The sequence below is a fragment of the Labeo rohita genome, chromosome 18, assembly GCF_022985175.1.
Source record: "Labeo rohita strain BAU-BD-2019 chromosome 18, IGBB_LRoh.1.0, whole genome shotgun sequence".
NCBI classification, from domain to species: domain Eukaryota; kingdom Metazoa; phylum Chordata; class Actinopteri; order Cypriniformes; family Cyprinidae; genus Labeo; species Labeo rohita.
In genome coordinates, this window is record NC_066886.1 from 23,661,769 (window position 1) to 23,679,565 (window position 17,797).

The 17,797-nt window shown below is 37.3% G+C and overlaps 1 protein-coding gene across 2 annotated transcripts in view; it reads right to left on the minus strand.

The window, feature by feature from the left end:
• The window catches only part of gse1b (Gse1 coiled-coil protein b), a 223,425-nt gene that overhangs the window by 107,452 nt on the left and 98,176 nt on the right, over window positions 1-17,797 (minus strand). For both annotated transcript variants that reach the window (XM_051134586.1, XM_051134585.1), the window contains exon 3: window positions 13,436-13,471. In XM_051134586.1, coding sequence (XP_050990543.1) covers window positions 13,436-13,471 — 36 coding nt within the window. The remainder of the gene's footprint in view (window positions 1-13,435; window positions 13,472-17,797) is intronic.

The window sequence follows — 17,797 nt, forward strand, 5'->3', positions numbered from 1 at the left end:
TCATTTGCTAGTGCACCTGTTAGGGGCAGGTGAGTGAAGTTTACAAGCAGTTCTGATTTACGGATGTGAGTTTAGTTATCACTTTCATACATTATTAAACAGTGCACAGACACTGGCATATAAAGTGATTGAATACAGGGTTGACAACCATTTTCAGGTGCTGTGTGAACATGGTCAAAGTGCAATGCTGTAGGTCACCAGAACCAGTACATTTGTGATGCATTAAAAGCATACACTTTGCTGTGCTGGTCTTGCTAATCTGAGTTCTTTGTGGGGTTTCTTATCTTGTTAAGGCTATACCTGAAAGACTAGATTCACAATAGTCCTGCTGACAGCTGCTTAAAACTACAGTCAGAATGCTGAAAAGCACTCAAAGAATCATAGGACAGAAAGGCTTGTTTTCAGTGAGTGTAAAATAGGCAGAGAATGCAGAGCATGAGTGTTTGAGGCATAGGGTGAGCACTCAAGAGCGGTGCTGAGAGCAGTGGGTGGGCGATGGTTTGCAAGAGGGGGGGGGGTCTGTCAGCTAATTAGCAGGGCGGTCTCAGGGGCAGCAACTGCACTGTATCATATGGTGCGTCTGATGGCAGAGACACTGTGAGGGTCACACACTCACACTCTGGAGAGATGTGTAATTACAGAATAGACAGAGAAAGCAGTTGTTATTAAACTACAGGCTCTCTGTCACTCAGAGACAAGAAAGACACTGCTTTACACTCTGTGTGTCTGTGTGTGTGTGTGTGTGTGTGTGTGTGTGTGTGTGTACATACATTATTTACAATAAATGCCTCTGTGTGCTGCTATGTCCAATGACTTAACTCTCCATGCCACTCTTCAACTTACCAAATTATTTTCTTTCACATTTTGCTAACAGTCACTCCAAAACACATATACTAATGTTAAAAAATTATTAATTGTTAAAGGCACAATATGTAAGATTTCTTTATTAAAATATCCAAAAATCACTAGAACGGTGTTATATATGCACTTATCCCAAATGTTTCGAAGAACAATGGCGGAAATTTCATCTAACAGTAGGGGGGACAATAAACAAAATTTCTCAAGAGCAATTTTTAAAGGGGACACAAATAATACAGGCAAATTTGTACATGTAACGATAGATATGCGTACACATCATGTGTACATAGCATGGAGACTGTCTTTAAATATGGATTCGGTTCATAGGTTCACCATGCAATCATATTATAATTATTAAATTATTTTGTGTCCTCTACATAGTATTTTAGGTTTCGTCTAGGACTGAGGAGGTCTCTTTGATATTCAACCACAGCAAGCCCACTGATCTGCCACAGATCGGTAGGTCTACAATATTAGCCTTATATCAGTTCACACACAGGCTTATTGCCATGTTAGTTGTAGTGGGTGACTTACTATCCAACAAGCTAAGCCTTATAATTGCTCATAGAAAAATATTTCAGATATCATCTTTTTTTCCATCATCTCTGTTAAAGAAAAAGAATCACTGCACCCGATGCTTAAAGTGAATGAAATAGCTTTGACAGCCTAAGTTCTCTCTCTCATCCGGTTATTCCACGCATACATCATTTTTACAGTACACATTTTTACCTTTCAGAAATAGCACGTAGGTCATTCCAGGGGTGTGTTTGGAATGGACTACTCTGAGCCATGTTGTTTGTACGTTATATGAAATCTGGTTTTCCTGTCAGGACTGTTGCTTTTACAACACTCAAATCACACGAATAAGCAGGCTGACTCAAGGAAACCCTTGTTGTCATGGCGCCAGAAAGCATCCCCCAGGGGCCCTCTGCCCTTGCCATGTAAAGGGTTGCCACGGTGATCTCCAGGGAGGCGGGTGTTGATGGATGTGTGGTGTTAAATGGAGGGGGCGAGTGAATGCTGAGAAGGTCGAGAGGACAAAAGCAGCATGAGAATGTACACAGAGAGACAGAGGCTACTGCGCTGTGACCCCATCACCTCCCCCAAGATCCGTCAGATCCTAAATCTACCTCCATCTGACAGCGCAGACTGAGAGAGGGGCCTCACAGACTACACAAACACACACACACACACATACTCCATCTCATGACTTCTCTCACACAGATCCATTTTCTGCTGCAGTTTCAACCTTCAAATAGAGAGACAGACAGAGAGTGTTCTCAGATAGTTTGATCCTGCATGTTTCTTGAATATCATATTCTGATGAGAGGGCAGACAGCATGGAGCTCTACCATCCAGGTAACTGAAAATCTACGGAAGCAAAGGCACAATACCTTACCTTAGCCAATTTCACTGACTGAACTATTATTTTAGTATCAGCAGGCATAAAATATCCTATCATCGAAACTGTTTCGACTTGTCTCTGTGACAGTACCAGGGCAAAAGAGATAGGATCCCAGCCCACTTTTTTTAACCAATCAGAAAAGCTCTTTGTCTATCAATCATTTGCTGACACTGGGTTGGCTGACATGTCTATGGAAGGCAGGGATTTGGAAGGTGAGCATAATTAGTGGTTGAAGTTAAATAGAGAGGAGAATTTATCCACGTTCACCTTTCATTACTTAATTTGTACAACAGCACAGTGATGCATCAGATGGTAACACCTTGGTACTTTGATATAGTATTATATACCATGGTACTATATAATTATCATATTCATATACTATGGTATTTACATGATTTTCCAACATATTTCAGTGACTACCATGGCACTACTTTGCCACAAGTCAAAAAAAAAAATCACTGTTGTTGGATCAGGTTTTAAATGCCCTTATTTAAGGTCAAAAACTCCATGTAAATCTGTCAACATATTCAGTGTAAGTCTCATTTTACAGTGTGAGCTTCTAGAAATAGCTGCTTGTTCTTTTACATGAATATGTCGCAGCATAGTCCCTCAAAACGCACTCAAAAACTCATAAGGTCTAGGTATACATGCAATCCCACGAGAACTCTATTGGGTTCATGTACAGTGTGCTAAACACTGGCAGCTCAGTGCTAACAGAGCCCACTCATTTGAGTTATCTGGATCCAGTGTTGCCTTCCGCATTTAGGGGGGTTTGGACAATGAGGAATGAGAACACAGAAGCAGAGCTGCTATAATTGGATTTCAACAGAACAAAAGCACAAGCTCTTTTATTGTGGAGTCGGAGCGGTGAGACGTCTGATCTGCGGCTGTGTTTGCAGGTTTACGCTCGCTCACAGACACTTTCTTTATCCTACAACAGCACAGGCTCAAAGCACAGTGTGTGTCTGTAGCTGTCACAAATCTCTACAGCATGCTGAAAAACACTACACAACCTTTCTCTCATCAATGCACACACACACACAGAGGTTTGTGATCTTGAAGTCAACATTAAATCAAGACTGACCCAATTTACCATCTTAATATATCTTTTTGGTCTTATTGAGAAAAAATAAGACCATAAACATATTAATCCGAAATGACTTTCCTTCTCAGCTGCCATTACCAAGCACTCTTTTTTTAAATACCTCCCCATCAACAACCTGTCACATACAGACCACAATCCAGTCAATTCCTAATGGATTCCCGATTTTCAGTCCTGCCCAGTGTTACATGGCACTAGAAGCTAATAACACTATAAATAGACTAGAGAAGGAGACAATACTATAAAAAAGGACAGAACACTGAGCTCTACAGCATCAACATTAGTAACAACATAAAAATAACAAAAATGGGAAAAAAAGAAAAAAAAACAACATAAAATTATAAAACCTAAATTACTATTCTAAACAAATTGAAGCTGAAATAGAAATAAATATATATTAAAAATGTAATCATCCTACATATTATTATTATTATTATTATTATTAATATTTTTATTAGTAGTAGTATATAGTAGTATTATAGTAGTAGTAAATATCTTTCAGAAATACTGTACAGTGTTCCATGCAGTGTTTCAGTACTGTTTCATGTTGATGGGAACAGAATTTTCCAAGCTGATTGTATCACAACAAATCAAAATGCCCTTTTCACTTAACCTATTTAGGATCAGGATATTTGATTATAACAAAGTGTCTATGATGTGGGACAAAAGTATACAAAATGGTCCTGTAGTTCTGTACTCCATGCATTGCATGTTGCAGATTTACTGCAGATTACTTACGTCATTCTGGACGTAAAAGAAAATAAAACAGGGGTCTCATACATCAATACTTCAGTGACCTTCTAACACTTTAAACTGCTGCAGTCTTTAGGTCACTGTGTTTGGGTGATGCAAGGTTAAGAGGTTTAGAAAACTGACTCCTGCGGTCAGGAGGAGGTCAAAGGTGAACCTTAAGCCTATAAAAACTATGAGACTCAGCCAACGTAATTAGACAGAAAATGCCGTTAATATTCTGTCACCTCTGACCTCCAGAGGCACACACAACCATGTCAATGAGAAGAAAGCCTCAATCACATGCTCTTGGTTTAATTTTTATATTGAATCCATATATGTTGAAGCATGAAATGCTATTTCATGCATTCTGACTTATTTACACTGCTAAAAAGTTGGACTCTCATGCTATATGTGACCAAAGTTTCATAAAACGAGGACATATGACTGAGTATTTCTGTGCCAAGTATACTCCTTTAGGTTTTTTTTTTTTTTTTGCCAAGTATGGTCCTGTATGACATCATAATTGGTGCAATTCCTTGTATGGACAGTTCACCCGGAAGAGCGCACACATCAACCAGAGCGAGTAGTGATGGGAAGTTCGGATCATTTTACCGACTCGAATCTTTGAGTCTTGTTCAGCAAAATGAACTAATCTTTTTTCGAGTCATTTCGTTCATTTTAGCAAAATATAACAAAAATGTTATGTGTTAGCTCCCTAACACATCTACTGCTTACACAAAAGTTGATCACACTACAAACAAGCCAAAACTATAATATTATAAGAAACAGAAAAGATTAATTAATTGTTTACCTGGGTCTTTAGTCTATGATTAGCTCACCTCACCTCTTATCTGACAAATTTTCGGGTTTGAGTCGTTCGTTCAACATGTGACAGCCCCATAAGTTTAACCAATGCAGTGTGAGCCGGAAAAAGAATTGATTAGTTCATCTCTCGAGTCATCGGGTTTGAGTTGTTCGTTCATCACGTGACAGCCCCATAAGCTTAAGCCAAGTCACATTAAAGATTTGTTCAAAATGAACGAATTGTTCAAGAATGACATCACTAAGAGCGAGAGCAAGTGCACACTTATCAACATGCTTCATTCAGGTTACAGAAGTCAGCAGGATCCAATTCTAGATCTAATATATATGGCCTCTACTGATTTAAGTTAACTAAAGTATTTTAAGTTTTTGTTCCTCTTTTATTTATGTCAATGTCAGCTTGCAGACGATCGCTACACAAAAGCTGCATGTGCTTGTGACTCTTTAGCTCCGCCGACTGTTTTCGGAGAGAAGCGGTACAGATGTATCTGCCTTTTATAAAATCTGATAAAACTAAAACACGGAAATATGAAGGATGCAATACTACTCTATAGGTACTCAAGATTAACATGAGATTGGCAGAAACTGTGTGTGTTATGTCCGCTTTAATGACTACTGATAATAATTATTTTAAAGACATAGATGAAACTGTTTGACAAGTGCAGTTTTTTTTCTTGTGTTGACATGTTTCTCACTGAAATAGAAAGCTGTGGTGGGGCATATCAAAGGGCTTTTTAATAGCAAACAGTTTTTTAGTTAGATGCGAACTGACATTTGCTACTTGACATTAAAGAGCAGGTCATGTGGTATTTTAAAGTGCCCTAATATTGTGCTGGAGTCCTCTACAACAAGTTTAAATGCATCTAAGGTCAGAAAACATTGTCATTTTTTCAGAATATACATTTATACATAGTCATTTCTCAATGATTTCAAAACGATTAATTCGATTAGTTCTGAGTGTAAGGTCTGTAAACCCCTCCCTTCCATAAGCCTACTCTAAGAGTACAGAGATGAGTACTCAAGCAAGTTAGAGAGTGCTGCCATCAGTATTGCCAAGTCCACGGTTGTTTTTGATGTCCGCAGATTGAAGCAACCCCAATTACATCATATTTATCCCCTGGAATGCGAATTTACCAGGGGAACCCTGACAAAAAACTTGTATTTTACCCCCTGGAATGCAATTTCTTAATGGGGGAGCCCCCTTGAAACGTGATTAGACTAGTTTAGAGCTAGTTTTGAGCAGCAATTGGGCGTATTTTGTTGTAAAAACCTGGCAATCCTGGCTACCATTGACAAAGCATGCACCAAAACAATAATATAGTGCTCCAATCCATTCTTAAAATAATGACATAAAAACATTTGTACACTTATGTAAGTGAATCACAGCTAAAATTTAGCTGCTAAGATGTAAACACTTTACAAAACAAAAACGGTAGATACGTAAGCTGAGTGCTAACGTGACTAACTGATGAAACAATACAGTTTGTAAACCAAAATATGTCGACATTCTTTATTATTACATAAAATAATTAGAGCAACAATAGTCTACATTAATTGAAACATTCTTAGGAAATAGTGGGTTCACAGCGAATTAGCAGGACTATTTCTGTAAGATATAATGGTTTACCCGGGAACCTAAAGCTGCACTAGGTATACATCACATATTAGCACAACCAACTTACAATTTTACTTACAGATTCGGGGACGCTACAGATTTGGGGACGCTTGTTAGTCCAAATAAAGAAGATCAGAAGCCAACGAAGATAAAAGGTAAGATTAGAGAAGCAGTCCTTGCTAAAATGATGAACACAATAAAAGGTTCGAATTGCATAGCTGTGGTATCATGGAAAAAATGAATTTGAACCACTGATTCTTCACCACCTTTCGGCAATGAAAACAACAAACTCACTTTGACAACACAGAACACAGCATCTTCTCGAAATGACATAAACACACTAACTAGCAGAAGTGTTTGTGGGATTATGCAAATGTGTTACCTAGTGACATATATATCGGTAACAGGCAGAAGATTCGAAAATATAATGACTCGTTAAGGCGGCTCTACTGTAAAACTGCAAAAAAGATATTTTTTGAAAACCCATATGACCTGCTCTTTAATTCAGTCTTAGTTGCGTAACAAAATTATATTTTAGTAAAAGTCCTTAAAAATGTATATTATTATTGTAGTATTACAATATGAATATTATACTGTTCCCCAAAAATGAAAATTCTGTCAACATTTGCTCTCCCTCAAGTTGTTTGATTAACCACATTCTTCAAAATATCTTCTTTTGAGTTCAGCAGAAAAAAAATTATTTCATATAGGTTTGGTTCTCATTCCCAGTCCATACTAGCTGTCTTTTTTTCACATCCACTCCAACTGAGCGCTGACCCAAATCTAATTTCCTGTGCTTATTTGAATGACATGTGCTGCTGGTCAAAGACGGGCTCCTCCATTATTGAATCAGACTCACTCTAGAGACACACACATGCAGCGCTGAATAATTGAGCAGGTGCTTGTTAACACAATGACACACTGACAAGAACTACATGCTTTGACTTTTTTTCCCTTTATGACAAAGGCAGCCATCAACCCTTGCTAATGCACAAATCCCCATTAGACACAGCCATGTGTTTGGGCATATACTAACACACCCTGCATTTGACAGCATAGCCTACTAGAACCAATGCGACCTAAATAAATAAAAATCATATGGGTGTATTAAAAAAATCAAGTGGGCATAACGTGAAAATAAAGAACTAGCCTACATTTGTTTAAAAAAAAACAGAGAACAAAAATCAGTGTTGAGACTCATTCATAAGAAATCTCAAGTTCTAGTTAAAACACAGCAGTGTTTCCTCTCTGAACCAGCGCTGATCTCCTGCGAGAGGGTCTCGTCCTGCTGTGGAGGGCAGCGCCCAGTGCCAGTTCTTTGTTTTGAGGCTGCTTTAGCAGATTCCTCCTCCTCTCTCCTCAGTGAGTTCTGCCACACGCCTTCACAGTGAAGACAGGTGGCCTGATCAAGACAGGCGCGCTGTTCTAACCGAACGGCCTGCCAATGGGGCACGGTGCCAGCTGGCAAACCATGCAGCTGACTTTCCAAGCAGCGGGACGCTCTCACACATATGCGGCACCAAATGCGCTCACACACATACAAGCGCACACAAACACTGACACTCCCACAACACGTTCACAACACCCAGCGATGTGCAGTTCACTCTGACGCACGCACATATGCGCAAACGCACACGCTTTGCCTTAAAAAAACATGCGGCGTTTGTCAACAGATGAAATGTCTGCAGAATGCACACAGCCATGTTACCATATGTCAGCTCAGATATGAGACTCAATCTCCCGGCTGACGGCACTCCAACGCACATTAAAAATAAAAAGACGGAACAGACCTGTTAAAGGATGCCATTACACTCACAGCAGGTAAACTCACACACAAACACACAGAGCCCAGAGGATCATGGATAATCTGATGAATATGAATTTTAACACCATCAGGGCTCTTTCCATTTCTGTAGATTGGCAGCTCTTTTTTGGTTTTATTTCTGTAGATTGGCAGCCCCTTTTTTGGGGTCTTTTGTGTTGATTGCAAGAAACTCATATAGGTGGAACAACAAGACAGTGAGTAAATAATGACAGCATTTTCATTAGCTTATACCTTAAACCAAGATAAGATTTAGGATACTGACTCATTCTTAAATCAACCTCTCGTAACATACAAACAAAGAAAAGCCCTTAAAACTTAGAAGCTGAGCACTGAGCCCTAAAAGCAGCCCTCTCTGTCAGTCACAATCCCCACTAACACCAAGCACTGCTGAATGAAACCAAATCACAATCATCCAAATTAAAAACAACTAGTAAAAATGCATATCTCAGGATATCTCAGACACAGATCCTAATGAGAAAGTCATTAACATGGCATACAAAGGAAATGTCACCTTAACCTTTATTTTCTCGTAATATGCTTCAAAACACAAGATAGAACTTTTATTTTTTAGTTCATTTTATAACAGCTGAAATACTATTTTTATTGACAATCAATTTAAATTTAGGATTTTTTTTTGTGAATATTATAATGCTTTGGTAACACTGTATACAATGCACCATTAAAGTACTTGAGCATTTAAAATGAAAAAATAAATCACAAAATATAGACTGCGCATACACACTCTATCTTTATCTGCCACTGTTTCACTCTCTCAAACTGTTATCCTTTTCACATGATTGCTCTTTTGAACTTGCTCTCTCAGCAGTGTCGTTGTTTCTCTCCTTGCACTTCCTTTCATATTTCATCAGAATTAAGGTCACAAATAGCTGGAGATAGAATTTAGTGCTACACAAATCCATCAACTAACATGCAGGCACAGTTTTTCTATCATGGTGGTGGGTTCCCATTGAAATCTATTGTTTAGTTTTATTGTTTTTATTCTACACCTTATCCTAATCTGGACACAAAGCTGCATTTTAAAATTTTCTTCAAGAAATCGCCTAGTATGTTTTACTATGCATGTGTACTGTAACAGATAACTGTTTCAACATCAACAGACCCTCAGTATTTGATATCTGTGTATATGAATACTGTACTCCCTCAATATTTCTGAGTGTGTGTCTCCTCCCCATCCTGATGTACGGTACAGTTGTGTTTGACCTTTGACCAGCGGTCACTAATTACCACAGCCATGTGGCGGTTCGAGTGCTTTGCCTGCAGCTCGCTCGAGCACATCATCTAATTGGTTCCTTGTTCAGCTAGCAGCAGCACACACATCTCCTCCCCCACACTCATTCTCTCTCTCTCTTTGTTCACTCTCCCCTCCTTTCTCGTTCTTTTATTATCTATAAGTGTATCTCCTCCACTTCTCCCTTTCATGCTGCATTCTTTGGCGGTGTGCTCTGCCAGCTATAACAACCTCCCTGACTACAACTCGAGTCTCTGCATTCCTGCCCGATCGGTTCGCTCCCCCTAACCATTCATCACAAAGACCCCCACCCTCGACCCCTCGCCGCGGAGTACTCTCTGAGGGTCGTCTAAAGCAGCTCATTTGCCCTGCGCAGGGTTACAGGGCGCTCTTTAAATAACACATCAGAGTCAATGCTCAATACCCCCCACTCCTTGTGACCCCTGACACGCATGAAACTGAACTGCAACTAATAGGAAACGTTCCAAATACATTAGCTGATGTTACGTAAAGGTTGTGTAAATAGAACGTCCTAATGTTTTTATTAGTGTTTGATAAAAGTTCTCATAATGATGTAAGCAGGGGTACAACAAAAGTCATAAGGCCCCCTAATCCTCGATTACCCTCGACTGCGACCCACCCCTGTTACAGTGCCCCTGGAATTAGCACATTGAAATGTTAACATCACTATTAAATCAAAAAGGACAATTCTTCAATTTTTTTTAGGGAATATTGCAGTGTTCATTATAAATGATTCACCAGTGCATGATTATTATAATTTTATATATATATATATATTTATGTACCCTCATAATCTTTCATTCAAATAACGTCCCCTTCCAGTTGCAACATCTCTTCTTTGATGACGTGTGTACTGACGAGAGGATGGGGCAATAACCTCTTCCCAGCAACCTGTACTCAAATGACAACAATCCAGTGATCCAATCAATTCCTGATGGACAAAATTAAGTAACGCCATACTTTTTTTTTCATTGTAATAGGAAAGAAAAGTTGATTGCAACTTCCGTTTCATGCCAATTTTAACACTGTGACACACCAAGCTGACTTTAATAAACTAGCAGCCGCAAAAGCCAACAGTGTTATCACCTCACGTTGGCTGCGTCTGGACCAAAAAGCTGTGCCGATGGCTGACTGTCGGCTTGGTCTTTAACGGTGAGGCTTCGTGTCATCGGTGCCTCAAAAGGTCATGGACACGCCATCAATCCTTACATTTCTCTTTTTCAGGAAGATGTTTATCTAGCCTTTTCTTAGTGTTGATTTTTGTTTGATTTAGGAGGTATCGTGTTTTAGGAATTGTCATTAAGTGGATATTTTATCTACTCATGCCATGTCTTACTTTTATTGCGAACGAGGGGTGGGTGTTAAATTTTGGGTTTTGGGTTGAAACAGGACTGCTCCAATACCACAATCGGATGCATCTATTGCTTCTGAAAACTGTTAAACTGATTTTTTACTATAGTACTAGTATACTGATATTCTAATACTTACAACAGTATACTTGGAAAATATTCTTGCGTTGTACCACACAGCACACGTGTCACGCATTGTCCCTCAAAATCACATCTATGTCCTGCAACAGATCTACTGCCTGGTGGTCATCCTAGTACTACTTCAAAAAAGCCGATACCATATACTTAGAACAACCTAGCCTGGCTCATTGGAAATGCGTGCCTCTATGTACGTTTCCGCAAAACTCAATTTATGACTGATCAGATCTGATTAAAAAAGCCTAATTTTTGCACAGTTGAGCCTTCGCAAAAACCTGCCCTCCTTATTTGCTGTTGCTATGTCCGACAAACAAAGCCACTCTCACACTACACAACATGTTCTCACGAGGTGAAAAATACAAAAAAGTGAAAAAGAGGAAACTGACAACACACTGACACAATTTATTTTAAGGTACAGTTCCGGCTATTAACAAACCATTAACAATGGATTTTGCCTCAAAAAAATCCTAATTTAGTGGTAGCTGTTAAATTCAGGTATTGGGTAGGATTAGGGATGTAGAATATGGTCATGCAAAATAGGTGCTTTATAAACAGCCAATATGTTAATAATAGGCATGCTAATAAGTAACTAATAGTGAGAACTGTTCCCTATACTAAAGTGTTACCGTCTCAGCTTTAAAAAATTTAAGAAAATCAAACAATAAATACCGCTTTCTGGTTCTTTAATGTGTGGTGACAGATCACTGTATTACCTTCTTGAATCAATCAACACATGGATTGAGCGTCTTTTCTTCTTTACTTAAAGCATGAAAAAACAATTTTTCAAGTTTAAGTCCACTGAAGTTGAAGTCTACTCTCCTGTCTGATTTGTTTGTTGGACAAAATGGCAGATTTTATGAGCATTATGATTGGTCAGATCACCTGTCAATCAAGCTGTTTCAGTTCCTTTCACAATATTATATTATAAAAAACTGCTACTTTCGAATGTTAGCATCACATACAGTATACAGCTTCATATGTATCAGAGTTTTCTAACACAATATGTTTGCTCTGTAGCTTGTGGTATGGCATTGTACTTGTGAGGTGAAGCGCTTCGGTATAAATCCTGTTAAACTACAGTTTGACAAAACAGCTCAAACCTGTGTAGAAGGAAGCTAAAACAGCACAGTTGCATCAGCGAATGCGTTTTAATATCACTTTTGCTTTCATTAACAGTATCGGAAATGTTTAGGGTGGGATTTGGTGTTATTTTTGTTATTTTATGATAGAGCATTAACCTTTGAACAACACTCCCTGGACATTTGAATTCTGAAATACAGGCTGTAATATGTGTCTGTACCAACATAGTAATAATGTGCCCATGATCTCATATTGAATGCGTGTTTTAGTGCCGGATATTTCATTTTGAAACTGTTCCAAAACGTGCAATAAGCTACATAAGATTTGTGTCGCCACAACCACATATTTTTATTGGGCATGGGTTGCGAATAATAGCACACTTGAATACATTTTTATTAATTGATTGATTGATTGATTGACTATTGCCATACCAACTCATACCAAAGCCATACCAAGATTTAAAGATAAAGACATACTCATAAGGACGTGATCAGAAATGAGTTTGAAGGTGTGCCTGTGTAAGAAGCAGCATTGATGTACAGAAAGCAATGATAAGCCTGTGATTTCTCACATGCAGCGGGTTAAAAAAGATTAGGAGTCCAAAAGAGAGACACAGTCAGACAGGAAGAGCCAGGGGTCAGTTGGTTTATGAGTGTCTTTAGGATGGGCCAGATTTGTGGCTGATCTTTGACATATTTGTACCTTAGGCTTAACCTGTACTGCAGAGAGCAGGTGGTCAGGTCAGAAGTCAAAAGATGAAGAAAAAAAAATTTACTTGGCTTTTGTGGTGACTACAATAAAACGTCTCAGGTTTTTCCACTGGATCAAATCACATTAGTGTGTGTACATGTAAGAAGTTAACCAGCAGATAACTATTCGAAATAATGTGGATACATTTCATTCATTTATTCGTTCATTTATTCGTTCATTAAAAATGAACATACAAAAATAACAATAAAAATTACTTTGACAGTCAGTGAGCAAAATGTATTTCTGTTGTATGGAACTTATTAGTTTTAATTGCTTGCTTGCACACTTAATTGACTGATTCAAGTAAAAGTTAAATGCCACTTCCAAAAATATCATCAATTTGTAAAGTAAAAAGTAAAAATGTTTGTCTAATATGCAGTATAAAACACACATTTAAATGCAGTGAAATATAGCCAGTTCAATCAAATCACTTCACTTCACTCTACAGGTCATTTGCTTTAAACTGAAGATTTGTCATTGTCAGCTTACCCCTATGGCGTTCCAAACTTGTAAGACTTTCTTCCCCTGTGGAAAAAAAATACAAACGGATTTACTATCAAAACTTTTCCATAAAAAATACATGGTGATGAATTCATGATATTAACAAAACAAACAAACAAATAAATAAATGTATGTATGTTGGGATTTGAATCACATAGGGCACCAAGTGACCCAAGATTGTTTCCCCGTTTAAAAATTATGCATGACACCCCTGATAATGTATCATTCCACAACATCTCTCTCTTTCTCTCCCACTCTCTCACACATACAAATACTAGTTGAGGGTTACTTAAATCTTTAACTTGACCTGCTGTGTCTCAACCTGATGTGTGCCTGTGTGCGGATATATTTTACAATAACATACTACCAATTTCTGCTGTAGAGGGCATCAATATTGGAAACATGTAGGAGGGTAGATTTAGTTACGCAGGCAGGCTGGACTTTTTGGCATGGAAAATGTTGCCAAAATGTGCAGCACACAATATTACATTAAATCCACTTAAATTTTAAAATGGAAATTAACTTTATACTTTTGTGTTGACACTGTTTTTGTTAATATATGAAAGTGGACTTCTAGTTGCCAGTGTGCATTGCTTTGGACTGGATTGGGAGAGTAAATGTTGAAATTAATCAATTAAGGTCCGTCAGCTGCAGTGTGAGAGCAAAACGGGACAGGCCTCCCACGCAGCGCTGATGAGCTTGCTCACGGCGCTCGAGCCAGTAATAAACACAAGGATAAGCGTTCGATTCTATTTTAATTTGACACTTCTATGATATGGGAACCTTAAAGTCATGCAGTTTCCAACAGTAGAAATACTGTAGACATTAATAGTTCCATTCTTTTTTTCTTTTTTTTTTTTTTAGAAGTAATCTACCCAAGGTAATGAGTTACATGTTAACCTGTGACAAGTCTTCAGTTTAAATGAACTTTAACTGAATTAAAAGAAAAAGAAATTCAATAAGGAAATTAAATTAAGACCCTAATGAAAGATCAATATCACTCAGCCTGTGAGAATTAAACATAGCCCTATAATATGCCATAGCCCTAACTTTTTATTTTGTTGTTGCAGATTTACTTTACTGCATTTTCTCAAATGCCAATGCTTTACTGTCAAATATAGAATCTATTATTAGTTTCTGTCCTTTACCTTGTAAAGCTTTTTTATGCGAAGTGAAAAGCAGCAATATGTCTCCAGCACAATAAATGTGGTTTTAATAGTCAAGTCAGGTCAAGTCAAAATGACTTCTACAGTATGTGAAATAGAGACTGCTACAAAGCAGCTTTACAGTAATAATCAGATAATCAGACAGTGTTGTAACGTTCTTCAAATTTAGGAATTAGCCATTTAAAGTATAATTACTACTTAAATTTCAATTATAAAGCAGCTCTACATTCACCTCTGGCTTTACAATATAAGCACAGTACGTGTGATCATTCCAGTATGGTTAAATTACATTTTATGAGATGTGAATAGGTTTGAAATTGCTGTATTTTTTAAAATAAGTATTTTTTAACTTTGTACTTTTACTTAAGTTTTATTGGACAACTTTTACTTAAGTTTACTTAAGTAATATATTGATGTTGTACCTATACTTTTACTCATGTATGGAATTTATGCACATTTTTCACCACTGAATATTTAAAATTAAAAGATCTTATAAAAACATTTGTTTTAAGGTGTGAAGCTTATAGTAGTTAACCGAAAGAGGTTAAAGGAGAAGTTCACTTCCAAAACAAAAAATTACAAATAATTTATTCACCCCCTTGTCATCCAAGATTTTGTCTTTCTTTCTCCAGTCATAAAGAAATTATGTTTATTGAGGAAAACATTCCAGACTTTTTCTCCATGTAGTGGACCTCTATGGTGCCTGTGAGTTTGAACTTCCAAAATACAGTTTCAATGCAGCTTCAAAGGGCTCTAAACGATCCCAGCTGAGGAAGAAGGGTCTTATCTAGCAAAACAACTGAAGAAAGAAAAACATAAACAACTTGAATGACAAGAGGGTGAGTAAAATTATCTGTAATTTTCTCGTTTAATTTAAGGTAGTCTGATAAATCTAATTTATTGGACTTTACTTAATTCAGTTAAATTTTCATTACACAAAACAATATTTTGTTTTATGGGTCTTGTACAACATTTAAACAAATATTTTTTTCTGAGTGAATAACCATTTCATTTCATTTTTCTTTTTTCCTTTCATTTTTCCCCTTGACTTAGTGTTGCCTTATCCATGATAATCATATCCATAAAGCATTCATTATACCTTAATATTTGGCAAAACAGGATCTATTATGAAAACTGCATTATGCAACAGCATTCAAGTCAAAAGGCAGCTTACTAGTTTTTAAAACTAAGCAACAGTTTAAAGTGGTAAAAAGAATACTCAGCAAATCAGCTTGAAGACTAATAAAAAAGGAGATGTTAAGGAGTGCACACACCCTGTAGTGTTCTATTCAATGTAAAATAGCAGCAGACATCTCCAGTGAGTGTGTGTTTTATGGCTGTGAGAGTGAGAAATGACCCTGTCATCATAGAGAGAGATCCGCATGGCCATGTGGGGTCAGAGGTCAGCCATTACCCACTTCAGCGGTCACATTCCTGGGCTTAATGCCCAGAGAGGCATCTGCTGCCATTCACACACACACACACACACACGCATACACACACACAGGGTGCAGTGGAGCAGTAGATTCTGCTGTAATGCATGCTTTACCAATGTGTGCACTGCTGGAAGGCTAATGCTTTGTGTGTGTGTGTGTGTGTGAGGTCAAAGACATTTTTTTGGAGCTCAATTTTCTCTATATTCACTCCAATTTTCTCTATATTAAGTTTGCTGTGGCTGCCACACATAAACACAGAAATAAACCATAAAGGAGTGGGTCAGAAAGAAGAGAGGAAGAAAGAGGGATCAGTAGCGTTCACCCTTCCACAGATAATTATTAAAAAGCTCATAAAACAATACATTTAATACATGGAATAACCAGCAGGACCTAAACAAGTGCAATACATTTGAGTTCTTTACCAGGAACAAGGGTGAGTAATTGATGACAGAATTTAGTGTTTATTAGTACTTATAAAGTACTTGTATTGCCTTAGTCTGCATGACAATATTATACATTCATTAATCCTATCCACCTAAACTATACAACAACATTAATAACTATTATAGCAGCAATTAGGAATCATAGTTAATAGTTAGTTAACACTAATAATTAGTTCCCAAACATATTTGGGAGAACTACTTGTACAGTGATGTATTAAAAGTCTTGTGACGTTCTCTTAATAAGGATACATACATTCCAAATGAACCAGAATTCCAAATCATGTTTTGTGCATATACATCACTATTTTTGTTACGACGGTGCGTAGGAACTATTTCTTAAAGGTGCACTGTGCAGGATGAGTGCAGAAGTATTTAGATTTTTTTTTCTTAGAATATTGTGTTATCATGCATAAATTGTGTGTGAGTGTGTATACAAATGAACAGTTATGCTAACAGTTAGATGACTGGCTTTAATTTGCAAGCAAGTTAAGCCATCTTCAGTCTAGATCACTGATGAACAATTACGTCATCATAAAAATGTAATTATAATGTCTAGTAATCTGTTCCAAATGGCAGTCAATAAGGCAATAGTAAAATTACCCAATTGTTTTTGTGTCAAGACAGGAGAATTTAGTGAAGCCTCGCAAGCTTCAAATGCAGAAAGGCCATCACCTGCACGGCATTATTGGCTGGGGGCTACACATCTACTAGACAAATGCTGCAGCCCAGAAATGTTCTAAACAAAGCAATACAACAAGAAGAAGATGACAGGAAAGTGTACTGATAATTTTCTGCCAGGACATTATCAATTAATTTTTATAGACATTTCCATTAACACTAAGTCAAGTCACCATTATTTGTATAGTGCTTTTTACAATACAGATTGTGTTAAAGCAGTTATACAATATTAAACAGGGAAATAGTGTGTCGAAGGAATTAAAACTCCATCATTCTCCTCTGGCTAGACGAAACCAGCAATTAACACTAAAGCACAGTTCAAAATTTAAACTACAAGTAAAACATCTGTGAAAAAATCGATACAAAAAATTCCTTGATTTTAATACAGTACACCGCCACACACTTAGTAGATCATAAGTAATGATTGAGATGGATTATTTTTGTATGAGTCTATTCGTTATGCAAGTATGTGTGTATGTATGCATGTGATTTTGGAAATTCTGCATAGTGCACATTTAAATTTGAATTTTACATTTGAATTTGAATTTAATTTAAATGTTAGAACAACATCAAATGTAACAATTTATTTTTAGTCAGGTGAATATATCACACCAATGACATAGTCAG